This window comes from Phodopus roborovskii, unplaced genomic scaffold (genome assembly GCF_943737965.1).
Source record: "Phodopus roborovskii unplaced genomic scaffold, PHOROB, whole genome shotgun sequence".
Lineage (NCBI taxonomy): Eukaryota > Metazoa > Chordata > Mammalia > Rodentia > Cricetidae > Phodopus > Phodopus roborovskii.
Genome location: NW_026126433.1, coordinates 7,277,693 through 7,293,583, shown reverse-complemented (window position 1 = coordinate 7,293,583; position 15,891 = coordinate 7,277,693). Strand labels below are relative to the sequence as shown.

Below are 15,891 nucleotides of genomic sequence, written 5' to 3'. Positions count from 1 at the left end.
ATCTTTGCCATAATAATATGCTTAAAATCCGTAAGTAAACTCTTTTTGTTTTCACTGCACTTTATTTATTTTGTGTGCATGTATGCATATGTGCATGGAAGAATAGTGGCAGTTGGTTCTATTCTTCTACCATATGGTCCTGATTTGAACTCAGGTTATCTGGCTTGGCATTAAGTGCCCACACCAGCCAAGCCATTTCACCGACTACAATTTCCCCCCAGGAATTTCACACTGATTTTTGTGTCTAGTTTGTATTCAATTTCTCAAAATGTTCATCAGTCCTGTAAGTCAAGGAACACTGTGCTGTTTTCATAATTAATCCAAATAAACTGTTTCTTATTCCATGAAAATGTCATTATAAAAATGAAGGATTCTGTGGTTTCTCAGAAGTTATTAAAACAAAGACTATCCCACAGGAATCCCTTCATCCTCCAATGGTGCCAGTCATGAAATAATTTGGCCCTTTCATCTTTGAACTGAAGTGTGTCTGCTTTGCTATTTCTGGAAACAGAAATGTGTAACCTTGTGTTTATGGGGTTTCTTTCTCTTCTCATTTTAATTATTCCTAAGTTCTGAGGGCCTCATTTGCACATACTTGCTTTTCAAAGGTTACCCCACCTCTGTAGTCTCTAATCAAAAACTCCCTGTGTGGTTACTGAGGGTTTTGAAAGATTAATTCTCAATTTCACTTTTTTAAAAAAAGAAACAAAATGCAAAAAGCATTACTTCTGAAAGCACACTAGGTAATTTTTATAATAAGTAAGAATTTCACTGAGGTTTTTTTTTTTTTTTGTAGCATTCTAAAATAATTTTCATAGTGATCAAGAATCAAAGTGTTATTTTTTTTAAGCAGTAAATAAAAACACCTTTCTCCTACCTGAGCCAACTGCTCAATCTGACTACAACAGAATTTCAAACAATTACCCAATTAAGACATCAGTTTCAGCTTCCTACCTTCACAGGCCTTTTTGTCTTCAGACAGCTGGTACCCAGCATGGCAGGCACACCTGGCCACACCATTCTCGCTTTGACATAGGTGAGCACATCCATTCCCACCTGCACAGGTGTCTGTCTCTGAAAACAATGAAGCAGTGAGGGTTTGCAATTCATTCAGGTTGGAAAGATGTGCAGAGTGGATAGCTAGACAAAGAAATGTCACAAAGACTTTAGAATCATTTGTTTCACATTTAAAGATAGTTAAAGATTCCAGAACTGACTTTCCTACTTTACTATGCAACTTATTCAACAAACGCATTTCTGTTTTGTTATCTGAGCCTGAATTCTGGACAAAACAAATAGTCAGATCAAGATCAAAAGGGTCTTAATATCCTTGTTTTCAAGTTCGTATCTCCTGTCACCTGATACCCAAGGGAAATGACAGCAGTTCCTTTGAATGGCTCTTTTCTATTTCTCTACGAGATGTTATACCTGTCAATAGTCAGATTTTCCTTAGCTCAACTCTTTCCCCATATTCCCCCGGATACTGGGTGAGCAGTCATGGCTTCAGGAAAGGCAGATGGAGAAACAAACGGAGGATTCCCAGCTCCAGTCAATGGGGATGGGAATTTAATCTTTCCTTCTCTCTTGAGGACAGGATATTTGTATGTAACACATATTGACCTTGAACCCAACCTGACCCCCAGCTATGGCTTCAGAATGCCACAGTTAGCTATGAACCAACACTCTTGCTAGTAATTAAATTTAAAATTCCTAAAAGTCCTTGGTCCAGACTATAATTACCATTATCAATGATTGCATGAGGATTTCTTGTATTTGTTAAAGGCTTTTGAATTTAGATATGCTTGTTTAATCTGCACTCTCTTTTTGGAAATGTCTTTTCTTGGATTTTGGGCAGAGTAATGCAGCATCACAAAATGTGTCCCCTGGTGCTGTGTATGCTTAAGCATCTGACAAACACTACAGCTTTAGTCTACATTCTTTAATAGCTCGGTATTTCTGTTTTGAAGAACTATGAACATCGATTCAGTTCCTTCATCAGACATAGGGATGTTCCAACTATCTCTTCCTATGAGACTACCAGATTGTCTTTACAAAGAATGGATCTAGTTTTACCTAGGTTATACAAAGAAACTGACAGAAATAATTGGAGATTTGAATATTTCTGTGACTGCAATTTATAAGACAAAGTTACAGGAGGGGCTTAGGGTGTCATTCGGTGGCAAATTGTCTGTGAGTATATATCCAGAGTTTCTTAACATTGAGCATTTGTCCCAGCACCACGAAATAATAAACTGAAAGAAGGTGACAAGACATTAAAAATTACAGAGACAAAACTTAACAATGTTACACTAACTGACTGATATTTATAACTCTTTCATCAACATTTAAACATTGTACATTCTTTTTTTAGTGCACACAGGGCATGGGAAATGAAATGACAAATCATGACCTGAGTCAAACCAAAACGGCAATAGACATAAAATGACTACAGGAGATTTTTTTTTTCTATTTTTCTGTTCCTCTGACAGTGCTGGTTACATGGGTATTAGGTACACACAGTCAGGTCTTCATGTTTACTAAGTAAGTACTTTCCCATTGTGCCATCTCCCTAGGCCAAGGAAAATATATATGTAATTATACCTTTGTGTGTACATATACGTGTGTGTGTGTGTGTGTGTGTGTGTGTGTGTGTGTATGTGTGTACATATATATATATATGTACACACATATATAATTTTTAAAGTGTGATGGGAGATGTCATTCTGTAAATATGTTTCTCATACTGGTTAATGAATAAAGCACTGTTGGTCAATAGGAAAGCAAGATAGGCAGGACTAGGAGACAAGGAGGATTCGAGGAAGTAGTAGGGAGGAGTCAGCATAGAGAGATTGGAGAGAACAGAGGTCCAGGCCCACTCTACAGTAAGATGCGACCATGTGGAAATACTTAGATTAATAGAAATGGGTTAATATTTAAGACAAAGCCAGCCGATAAGAAACAAGTAACTGGCCAACAACATTTTTATCTATTACAGAGTCTCTGTGTGTTATTTGCGGTGGGAAAAACCTTACTCCTTACAAAAGTATAATTATTTTTTTTTTATTTTACATCCCAATCTCAGCTTCTCCTCCTTCCTCTCCTCCCATTTCCTCCTTCTATCTCTCCTTCAATACCCTCAATCCACTCCTCCCTGTTTCTGTTCAGAAAGGAGCAATATTCTGATGGGTATCAACAAAGCATGGGATATCAAGTTGGCACAATACTAAGCACCTTCTCTTGTATTAAGGCTGGGCAAGTCAATCCAGTATGGGGAAATAGGTTCCCAAGAGCCAGGCAAAGTGTACAGGACAACCCTGCCCCCACTGTTGGGAGTCCCACAAGTGGACAAAGCTAAACAACTGTATCATATGTGTAGAGGGCCTAGGTTGGTCCCATGCAGGCTCCCTGGTTCAGATTTTGTGGGTTTTCTTGTGATTTCATTGATCCTTCTGGCTCCTACAATGCTTCCTTCTCTTTAGCAGGATTCCCTGAGCTCAGCATAATGTGTGGCTATGGGTTTCCACATTTGTTTCCATCAATTATTGCAAGAAGGCCCTCTGATGACAACTGGTGTAGTCACCAATCTTACCACAGGAGATAGCTAGTTCAGACTATGAATTCCCTATGTCTAGGAGATTTAGCTGGTGTAATTCTTATAGATTCATGGGAGTTTCCCTTGCTTCAGGTTTCTACTTGACCCCAAAATGACCCCCTTCCCAGTCTTCTCGTTCTGTACTTTCCCCCTCCATATATTTCCAAACTGATCCCTCAAGTTCCCAACCTAGGAGATCTCATTTATTTCTACTTCCTAGGGAGATTCATACATTTCCTTTTAGTCTCTTCTTGTTATCTAGCCCCTCTGGGTCTGTATTTACATTACAGCTAATATTTACTTATGAGTGAATACATTCTATGTTTGTGTTACTGGGTCTGTGTTACCTCACTGAGGATGAATATTTAGCTCCATCCATTTGCCTTCATATTTCCTGATGTCATTGTTTTTAACAGGTGGATAATACTCCATTGTATACATGTACCACATTTTCTTTAAACACTCTTTGGTTGAGGGACATCATTGTTTCCAGGTTATGGCTACGGCAAATAATGCTGCTATGAACATAGTTGAGTAAATATCCTTGTGGTATGACTGAGCATCCTTTGGGTTTATGCCCAAGAGTGATATAGCTGGGTCTTGAGGTAGATTGATTTCTAATTTTCTGAGAAAGCACTATATTGATTTCCAAAGAGGCTTTCTAGGTTTGCACTCCCACTAGCATACTCCCTACCATGAGCTGTTACTTATATTTTTGATATTAGCTATTCTGACATGTGTAGGATTTGGAATTTCATTTCTCTGATGGCTAAGGATGTTGAACATTTCTTTGTTTCTCTGCCATTTGAGATTCTTCTGTTGAAAATTCTCTGTCTAGGTATATTCCCCATTTTTTAAATTGGATTATTTTTTGATGTCTCATTCAAATATTTTTAAATAATCAAAACACACTGATATGAAAATTGAAACAGTGTTTAGAGAATCTGGAAGCTTTAAGCATTTATGTCAAAAGTTAACACTAACATTTAGAATTTTCAAAAATTAAATAAGGTCAACCCAAAATAAATAGAAAAGTAACTCTGATAATGGAAACATAAACACTGAAGACATGCATGAATTTTTTTTTTCAAAAGCTGAGTGGCACTGACAGTACTCTAGCTAAGCTGATGAAAATTAAAGCAGGATGACAATCAAGAAAATATGACCAAAATTTATACACATATAACTGACATGTCTATATGATGCAGGCAAAAACTGCCAATAGAGCAAAATTTACCTAAACTGACTTAAAAACCATAGGAAGTTTTTGAACTCCAACTTCAAATTAGTTACCAAATTTGATTGTTTTCTTCCTCGAGAAATTGTTAGTAAATCATCTCAAACATTGAAACAAACAACTATCCCAATGCTATGGAAGCTCTGGCAGGAAAAAAATTTGAGGTGTGATGCTTCTCATCTTTAGAGTCCAGCTGACATCCAGCCATATGATAGCACAAACATAAACTTTCCAGAATAGTCCACATTAGCATTGATGCAGAATGCTTGGTCACATCTTTAACCAACATTTCCAAGGTGTACCAAGGCAATGATATATGGATGTACCTAGAATCCTCATGTATTGAGAGGAAACATAGGATTGTTTAATTGTATAGGCTGGAGAGGTGGCCTGGAGAGTCAAGGCACTCACTACCAAGCCTGATGATTCGAGTTCCATTCCTCAGCTCCAGGAACTGAGATGAGAGAACGTAATCTTTGCTATACGCCAGGCTCTGACCTCCACATGTATGCTGTGGAGTGTGCACCCACACACAAACGCCATGTGTGCACTCACAGACACACACCAAATAAGTACATGTAATATAATTTTAAAAACAGTTAGTTATAGAAGATATCATAGGAGTATTTTATAAGATTAAATTTGTAGGTAGAATATGATCCAATAATATTGTTCGAGGCTGGTTATGACTTAAAAAAACGATACCTCATAAAATCACAGAATAAAGTATTAAAAAAATAGATGTAAAAGTAGATGAATTGATAAAATATTATGCTGTACAAAAGAGGAAAGTCAAATGATCACACATAGACTAATGCCATTTACATGGCTTCCGCAAACTACAGGTCTAATCCCAAGTGGCAAAAAGCAAACATAAGTTACTTAAGTTGTAAGTAACTATTCTTGGTTGTCAACTTGACTGCTTCTGGAATTGACAAAAAGCCAAGCAGCTGGCCATACCTGTGAGGAGTTTTTATTTAATTAAATCATTTGTGGAAGGAAGACACCACCCTATCCCCGCTGCTGCCTTCAATTTAGATTGTTTGATGTGGGAACACCTACTCCGAATCTGAGCCATACTTTTTTTTGCAACAGCCCATGTAAGGGACACTGAATGAAGAGGCGTTTGCTTCTTGCCTATTTTCCTTTTTTTTTTTTCTGGTAAATTTATCCTGCTGCCAACGCTTACCTTCACTGGCATTAGAGCCAACTTCTTCACACTTTCAGTATATACCAAAGTTCAGCTAAGACATCCAGCCTTTGTTGGACTATCTGGACCACAGCTTGTAAGCCACTTAAATAAATCTGACAAGCATATATACATACACCATACATATATACATACATCCTATCAGTTCTGTTCCTTTAGAGAACCCTGACTAATACAGCTTGGGAGTAGAGAGCTTTTATATAAAACATTGTAAGGGACACTTTAAAGGAGATGGAAACATTCAGATATTTAATATGGTTATAGCTATACAGTTTAATACTGTAAGCCTAGAAATTTACACTTTTGCATTTTATTTAACACAGTTGCACCACTAAAAGTAACTAAAAGTTACAATAAAAAATAAGGACTATTTTTGTGTGTGTATGATTCATATTCAAGACATATTTTTCATGACCTAATGGGCACTTTGGCCCTCTTTAGAGCAGGTACCATGTCTTATTGATTCTTATATTCAAATTTATTTGCTTAGTAAACAAGTGTGAATATTTTCAAAGGCAGCATAACTGACCCTCTTTTCACTTTTATTGAAAGGAAAGCATTGGCCAGCCTTATCTCCTGTTCTCCTTCCCTGGATAGTTACTGTCCTGGCAATGAGACTAAGATGCATTCTTTTCTGTAGATGTTTCCTAGCGACTGTCTCTTCCCTGGAACATTTCCCATTGTTGTCAGTGACTACTTCCATTCTTACTAGGGTCTGCTTTTCTCAAATTGCATCCGTTACAAGAGCAATGAGGGATATTTGTAAATGTTCTATGATAAAAGTTTCAAACATATAAACAAGCCTCTGCCCAAACAAAAATTTGTTTCATCGAATATCTCAATGCTTTTTACTGTGAAATGCATTTTGGTCATCCCAGAATGGTAGGGTATTTGACTATTCCATGCATATTTGACCCTGGAGTAGTTATTGGAATATATTTCATGAATGAATCTTTTTTAATTGGAATGGCCCAAATAGGCTCATATGTCTGAATACTTGGTCCACACCTGGTGGAACTATTTCAGAAGGATTCGGCAGTGTGAGTTCATTGCCGGAGGTGTATCACTTACTGTGTGCTTTGTGGTTTCAAGAAGACACCATTCCCAGTTTTTCTTCTCTCTCCCGCACTCTCCCTCTCTTATGTTTTCTTCCTTCTAATTGTAGAGCAAACTCTCAGCTGATTTTTCTGTCATTCCTTGCTCCATTATCATGAAATCTAACAGCCTGAAACTGCCAGCCCAGTTAAGCAATTTCATTTCTAAGTTGCCTTATTCATGGTGTTTTTTTTACAGTAATCAAAAACTAAGGCCGAAGTTGGTACCAGGTTGTAGAATGCTGCTGTGACATGTCTAGCCATGCTGCTCTTTTGAGAAATATGGAAGACTTAGAAGTTTGGACTAGAAAAGTGGTTGAATGCTGGAAGCTGGGCTTATGGGCCATCCTAGTAAGAGCTTGGAAGACAGTTGTGCTGAAAGTTATGCTGAAGGTGGAGGTCCAGCTCAAGAGGTTTCAGGGGGAAGTGATATTAGGAACTGGGATAGAGAACATTCTTGTGGTATTTTGGCAAATCTGTGTCTGCTTTCTCCCATTGTCCTGAGAATTTATATGAGGATAAGTTGAAAAGTAATGAACTTTTTTGTTTCAATACTAGGAATGTTAGGTTTCTATACTACCCCTTAAATGCTGCTTAATGTTCGTTGTCTCTCCCCATATTTCCTCCCACAACCCCATTCTCCTCCTGCCTTGCTCCCTCCATTCCAGCTAATTATCTATTCTGTTTCCCTTTTCTAATGAGATCTATCTGTTCCCTCTAGTTCCTTACTCTTGGTTATCATGTACTTAATGGCTAATATCCTCATATAAATAAAGCATACCATATTTGTCTTTCTGGGTCTGAAATACCACACACAGAATATTTTTTCTAGTATCCATTGATCTGCATATTCCATGCTGTATTATTTTTCCTATCTAAGTAATACTCCACTGTATTTATACCTCATTTTCTTTGCCTGTTCTTCTTATGAAGGACATTTAAATTTTTTCCAACTTCAGACTACTACAAAAAGAACAGCAATGAACATGTTTGATCAAGTGTCCCTGTGGTAGGATGAAGCAACTTTCTGAGGAACCTCCACACCAATATTCATAGTGGCTGTATGAGTTTGCACTCCTACAAGCAATGGAGGAGTGTTCCCCTTACTCCACATTCTCACCAGCATGAGATGTCACTTTTTTATTTATCTTAGCCATTCTGTCAGGTGCATGATGAAATCTCAAAGCAGTTTTGATTTGATGGCTAAGGATGTTGAACATTTCTTTAAGTGTTTCTCAGGCATTTGATTTCCTCTATTAGAATTCTCTGCGTAGATCTGTACCCAATTTTTAAATTGAGTTATTTGAAACTTCTTAAAATATATACATATATGAAGTCAATTTAAATGATACTGCTAAATAATGGGGGAGACAGAATCCCAACTGGACATCTCTTGCCAATAAACAAAGCTTCTGGTATAGGGACTGGGTTATATATCTAAGTGATATAAATTGGGTCCATGGTAATCCCCAAACTACCTAGGCTGATGCCAAGATTATAGGTTGTTTTCCACAACCTGATAGCAAGGCCCCACTGAGGAAGATAACATCTGCACAACTCATTGAAAATGGGGATGTATATAAACCTTCATTCATCATGTTCTGTTGTCTTTGGTATAGGAAGGTACTCTGAATACTACCAAGAGACAAACATAAGCACCAAGCCAACTACAAAATCGTTGATCTACAATACTGTATTGCCTGCAAGATTTTCCTTGGGCAAAGCTTGTGGGAGTAACTAACCAATGTCTAATTTAGCATAAGGTCAATTCCATGAGATGGAACCCGTAACCAACACTGCTGTGTGAACAAGTATCTGGGAGTTGATCACTCAGGAAACTAGAATAAAACCAAGTAATTCTGGCCTAAAATGGGAAAAAAAGAAAAAAGAAAGAAAAGAAAAACATTTACTTTTAATTATATTCTGCTGTATTCATAAAACGGTGCCTTGATCAGTCCTCCTGCACCCATGGAAACAAACAAAGACCCACAGCCAGACATTATACAGAGAGTGGAAGACCTTGGAACATTCAGTCCTAAATAGGAAGTGTCCATCAAATCCCTCCCCTCAGATCTCGTGAACCCTGTGAAAATATAAACAGAAATAGTAGAAGAGCCAAAGGGGAAAACAAAGCTCTCAAAATCAATACAATCAAGTCTTATTTGAACTCTTAGAGATTGAAGCAGCATGTACAAGGACTGTACCAGATCCTCTGCATATATATTATGGCTTCCAGTTTAGTAATATTATGGAATTCCTCAGAGTGTCAATGAGCTGCTCTCTGATTTTGGGGTCTTCTCTTGGTCTTTTTCTTCTGTTGGTTTGTACTAATAATGACTTTCATTTATAACTGCTGGGAGAGGGAAAATCAATTTTTCCAATGGAGTGATACTGGATATATCAATTAATTACTCCAGGGGAGGCTACATGTTCAAGAGTAGTTGGTCAACATGTAATTGAATTCACAGTTTTCTGTTTGTTTACATGTTTATTTGTGTGTGTATGCTTTTATTTGGCTACAATTTGATGTTTTCTTTTTCTTTGGCATGTTATTTTATCTTGTTCTCTCATTTTATTAGGGGAGGGTGCTGTTGTATTGGGTTTTTGTACATTTGGGAAAGAACTTAAAGTTAGGTGGGTAGAGTTTGGAGACATTGTATGGAAGGGATTAAAGAAGGGAAATATATGATCAAAATATATTTATATTTAATTTTTAAATGATAAAAATACAATTAAAAAGAAAAAAATAATGTAATGAACTAATTTCTTGGGCAGAGGAAATTTTAACATATCCCAATATTTGCTGTGTTACTTGGTTTTTAGTAATTACTCATATGGGGGTCTACGATGGAAATAAACAAGTAAGTAAAAAGAAATAACAAAGTTGTTGCTATAGAGTTCTTTCACTTATTTGATTAGTGTTACCCCAAGATATTTTATGTTGTTTGTGGAAGCAAACACCCACAACTAAACACTGAGCTGAACTAGAATACAGATGCAGAGAGAACAAGACGACGCAGAAGAAACACATAGAGACAGCTGACCTGAACAAGGAGGAGCTATGGGCCCCTATATGAGCATGGGACTGACTCAGAACCCCTGAACATGGGTCTCAGCTAGAAGGACTGAGCAGTCTAAGGGACCTCTGACAGTGGAACCAGGATGTATTCCTGATGGACAAAAGGACCTTGAGGGCACATCCCCTGTGGAGGGATACTCCTTTAACCTAGAGACAGGAGAGAAGTTCTAGTCCCTACTTCAAATGACTTAATAGATTTAGATGACCCCTTTGGGATGTCATCATCCTATATATGGAGTGGTGGGGGGATGGGATGGGAGGGTTGTCAGGGTACATGTGAGGGGGGGAGACTTGATAACTGCCATGTGTTATGAGTAGTTTTTTCCCAGTCAGCCTGGACCCACAGCTGCGTCAACCCCAAATAACACACAGAGGCCCTGTACTAGATATAATTCTGTTGACCTTTTACTAGTGTTTCTTATAGGTTAGCACTGTCTTAAATATTAGCCCATTCCTATTAATCTAAGTATTTCCATGTGGTCTCATCTCACAGGAGAGAGGAGCTGGCATTCTGCTCTCCCTGGTCTCTACATGCTGACTCCTCCCTACTACTTCCTGAATCTTCCTTGTCTCCTAGTCCCACCTATCTTGCTTTCCTATTGGCCAATAGTGCTTTATTCATTAACCAATAGGAAAAAAACATATTTACAGAATGACATCTCCCATCAGCCATGCTCATGGGTAGGCAGAATCAACATAGTAAAAATGACAATTTTGCCAAAAGCAATCTACAGATTGATTGCAATTCCTATCACTATCCCAGCACAATTCTTCACAGACCTTGAAAGGACAATACTCAACTTTATATGGAAAAACAAAAGACTCAAGCTAGCCAAAACAACCTTGTACAATAAAGGATCTTCCGGAGGCATCACCATCCCTGACTTCAAGCTCAACTATAGAGCTACAGTAATGAAAACAGCTTGATATTGGCATGGAAATAGATAGGGAAACCAATGGAATCAAATTGAAAACAATGATATTAACCCACACACCTATGAACACCTGAGTTTTTCAAAAAGTCGTTAAAATTATACAATAGAAAAGAGAAAGCACTTTCAACAAATGGTGCTGGCCTAACTGGATGCTGGCATATAGAAGACTGCAGATAGATCCGCCCCTATCTCCATGCACAAAACTTAAGTCCAAATGGATCAAAAACCTCAACATAAATCCAGACCCACTGACCCTCTTAGAAGAGAAAGTGGGAGGTACCCTTGAAAAAAAATTGGCACAGGAGACTACTTCCTGAACATAACACCAGTAGCACAGACACTGAGATCAACAATTAATAAATGGGACCTCCTGAAACTGAGAAGCTTCTGTAAGGCAGAGTTCACAGTCAATAAGAGAAAATGGCAGCCCACAGAATGGGAAAAGATATTCACCAGCCCCACATCTGATAGAGAGCTGATCTAAAAAATATACAAAGAACTCAAGAAACTAGTTGCCAAAACACCAAATAATCCAATTAAAAAGAGGGGTAGAGAACTAAATAGAGAATCTCAATAGAGGAATAAGAAAGGTCTGAAAGACACTTAAGGAAGTGCTCAACATCCTTAGCCACCAGGTAAATGCAAATCAAAACCATTCTGAGATACTGCCAGAATGACTAAAAAAAAAAAAAAAAAACACCAAAACAGTTCATGCTAGAGAAGATGTGGAGAAGGGGGACACTCCTCCACTGCTAGTAGGAGTACAAACTTGTACAGCTACTTTGGAAATCAGTGTGGCAGTTCCTCAGGAAAATGGGAATCAGTCTACCTCAAAATCCAGTAATTCAACTCTCAGGCATATACCCAAAAGATGCTCATTCATACAACAAGGACGTCTGTTCAATTCTGTTCACAGCAGCATTATTTGTAATAGTCAGAACCTGGAAGCAACCTAGATGCCTCTCAACTGAAGGGGCAAAATGTGGTACATCACTCTGCAGGCAAAAAAAGTAGAATCTTGAAATTCACAGGCAATGGATGGAACTAGAAGAAACCATCCTGAGTGAGGTAACAAAAAGAAGTACATGGTATGTACTCACTCATATATGGATTTTAGACATAGAGCAAAGAATCACCAGCCTACAGTCCAAACCACCATAGAAACTAGGAAACAAAGAGGACCCTAAGAGAAACATATATGGTCCCTTGTAGAGAGCCACTGGTGCCATTCCCGAAGATGGCGCCGGTTTCCTGTCCATAAGCCAGCAAGGTGTGGATGCGTGATCCACGTCATGGGGTGACCGTTACCAGCGTTGTGGGCTGCACCTGTCAGTAATGGACATGACTCCTCTGAGCATATATAAGCAGAGCCCTTTTTCCTCCTGGGGTCTTCCCTCAACTTGCTGTAATGAGCAGCGCAATAAACATAGCTGCAGAAGAATCCTGTTGTTGAGCATCGTTCTTGCAGGCAAGGCGATAGTGCTGGACAGTCCCTCACAGAAGGTGAAAAGGACAAGATCTCCTAAGCAAATTGGGAGCAAAGAGGAGGGGAAAGGGGGTTGGAAGAAAGACAGGGGGAGGGAAGGAGGGGAGAGGAGAACATGTAGCAGCAGTAAGATTGAGTCAGGGGGAAAAATGGAGGAGATCAAGAAAGGAGATACCATAATAGAGGGCGTCATTATAGGTTTAAAGAGAAAACTGACTCTAGGGAAATGTTCAGAGACCTACAAGGATGACCCCAACTAATAATATGAGCAACAGTGGAAAGGCTACCTTAAATGCCCTTCCCTGATAATGAGATTGATGACTAACTTATCTACCATCATAGAACCCTTACCTAGTAGCTGATGGAAGCAAAAGCAGACACCCACAGCTAAACACTGAGCTGAACTGGAATCCAGATGCATAGAGGGAGGAGTGATAAGAAAATGGGGACATGCACCCCAACCACTCTCCCCTCCCATCCTCCCATCCACATGTAGGGTGATGCCCTCCAGGCAATGGTGGGCACTTGGAAGGCAGAGACAGGCAGATCACTTTGAGTTAAAGACCAGCCTGGTCTACAAAGTGAGTTCCAGGACAGTCATGGCTGTTACACAAAGAAACCCTGTCTCAAAAACAAACAAACAACAACAAAGGGAATAAATTATAATACTATAATTTATCTGGAAGAGCTCAAACATTGGTTGGAATATTTCTCTTCAAATGATGAGATTGTTTGTTAAAATTTTAGAAGATGTTTAAGTGAAAAATGTATTTAATTTAATAATATATTCCCAACACAAATTAAATCCTATAGTAGGGTTTTAACAAGATGCAAACCATATGATTTTAAGATATTGGCAATGCCAGAAAAAAGTATACAGAGACTTTTCTCATACTTGTCTCATGGAAATATCAGTCTGTTTAACTACCCATGTGTGAAAATATCCTCAAAAGAGATATGAAATCCAGCTGAGAGATTATACTGTGGGGCAGAAATAAGAAGAGATATGTCAAAGGTGGGGAAGATAGTTTTACATTTCCTGTGTTACTCATTTTACAAGCATCAACAACATGATGAGGAGAGAAATGTCTTCTACATGGAGGAAGAAGAGTGAATTGGGCCCATAATGCCACAACAGACAATGACAACCGGGTTGACCCGGTAAAACCAGATACCAAGTCAATCTTTCACCAGTTTCTAACTATCACCTTCAGATAAAGACTCCACATTGGCCCTAAGACTAGAGTGGGCACTCTGACTAGTATTTGTTTGCGTTCTCAAGAACCTAGATTTCAATGACCTAAGCTAGGTAGTCCAAAATCCCCAGTCAGCATCACAAACTCAGATTCCAAGTCAGATTTGAGGTTCAAATCATAAATCATGGTACAGGCTTACTACTGCTATATCTGAGAGAGATCACAATCCTGTTTAGCTTTGAAAGTCTTGGATCCAAGATGCAGTTTGGAAGAAGTGCTCAGCTGCTTTTTGTAGACATGAGCTTCCAGGTCAGATCACCTCGGCTGGAATGCCAAGTCAGTTTCATCATACCTGGCTTCAGGCCCAAACATGAATGGGCATCACCAGACCTATTCAAATGAAACCAAACCCTAAGCCTACTCTGTAGACTCAGGTTCCAGACCCAACCTAAGCATCAGGCAGCACTGCCTGAGGACCTGAATAGTCTTGCTAACAGACCCAAAATGGCTTTCCCAGGATCTCTGGATAGACAGGTGAAGAGATGTTGGTGTCAAGAATGATCCATTAAAATTGGATAGGCTCTTATTTCTTTGACCACAAAAACATTAATATAGGGCCAAAAGTTCATGAATAACTATAAAATATAATACCACCATAAATTATATAGTGAACTACCTACAAATGAACATTAATAAATGAAGATCTATGATCTGTCTGCCAAAAATTTCAAAATAATCATCTTTTTAACAGTTCAGAAAATGATAATTACAATAAATAGAAAACTAATTTGCGGATAAAACACAAATTTAACAGAGATACCAGCCACAAGGAAGAAACAGAAAGATTCTGAAGTTAAAGGACACAATAAGTGAATTGAAAAAAGAAATAAAATATCAAGAATTTCAATTGTAACTCAATTAAGCAGAAAAAAAGAAACATCAGTGTCTAAGATGAAAGTGTTGAAAACTAAGACATCAGTGACATAAAGGGGAAGGGAAGGTGAAAATGAAGTTCATGCCACTGTAATCAAACTGTCTACTTAGAATCACTATGTTTTATACAGATCTTGCAGCAAACATGAGTGGGGGGAACTTGTGATGGGTATGCAGCAGAAGGACTCAACACCTACAAGAGAAAAACCAATCCACAGAATGAAATGCTGAGGAAGAATGCAATGAAATGAGTCAAAAACCTCACAAATATGGTTATACAGTCTGTAGTACAGGAAGACTCCAAATATTGGTACTCTCCCACCAAATATATTCTATTAAGAACTGGTAAAATAAATCCTGTTATTTTATTAATATATAATCAATATATACAAATGATTCTATTATATATTAAAAACTGTCAGAAAACAAAGAAATCAATAATACATTGTTGCTAAAATATCTTCCTGAAGACAGCTCTAAACAGCATCCTTGCCTTTCCCCTCCACCCATCCCAGGGGCTGAAGTCCAAGTCCATCAAAGTTCATCTAGGAGAAGCAGTGAGTTCTAGGGTTAGTTACAGAGCATGCAGTGAGGAGAAGAGTTATGGGTAGTAGTATGGGTGACTTCACAATAGCCATACTGGGAGGTCTCTACCCAGCAGAGATGATGGCTTTCCCTATCTGTGTTGATGAAAAACTTTCCTCCATCCTTCCCACATATATCCTCTAGTCTCTCCCTCAGGACCACATGCAATTAAAGCAGAGTTACAAACAACTGGTTGGGAGGAATGGATGGATACTCAGATAAGTGTCTCATGACCTATCCACTCTATGAGGGAAAGCTAGTGATCAACAGGCCCAGCTGTGATAATTTTTTTGCAAGAAGGCCCAACAGATCAGGATGATGGTGGCGGTTTGACTCAGAGGATAATTCTGTACAACACATACATAACCACATTAAAAAGCAACAAAACACTTTGAATAAATTGAACCAAAAAGGTGACTGATTTGTGTATCTTAGAAAGCATGGATTGACAACCTAATATATTCTCATGTGTACTGAGAGAATAATCTTGTCAAAATTTCCACAGTTCTCAAACCAGCATATAGACTTAGTGTAGTCTGTGAAA

General features: G+C 38.3%; 1 protein-coding gene across 1 annotated transcript in view; it reads right to left on the bottom strand.

Annotated features, from left to right (window-relative positions):
- Window positions 1-15,891, bottom strand: part of LOC127223341 (EGF-like and EMI domain-containing protein 1) — a 650,856-nt gene that overhangs the window by 119,253 nt on the left and 515,712 nt on the right. Inside the window, exon 7 of the mRNA XM_051185850.1 lies at window positions 955-1,074. Coding sequence (XP_051041807.1) covers window positions 955-1,074 — 120 coding nt within the window. The remainder of the gene's footprint in view (window positions 1-954; window positions 1,075-15,891) is intronic.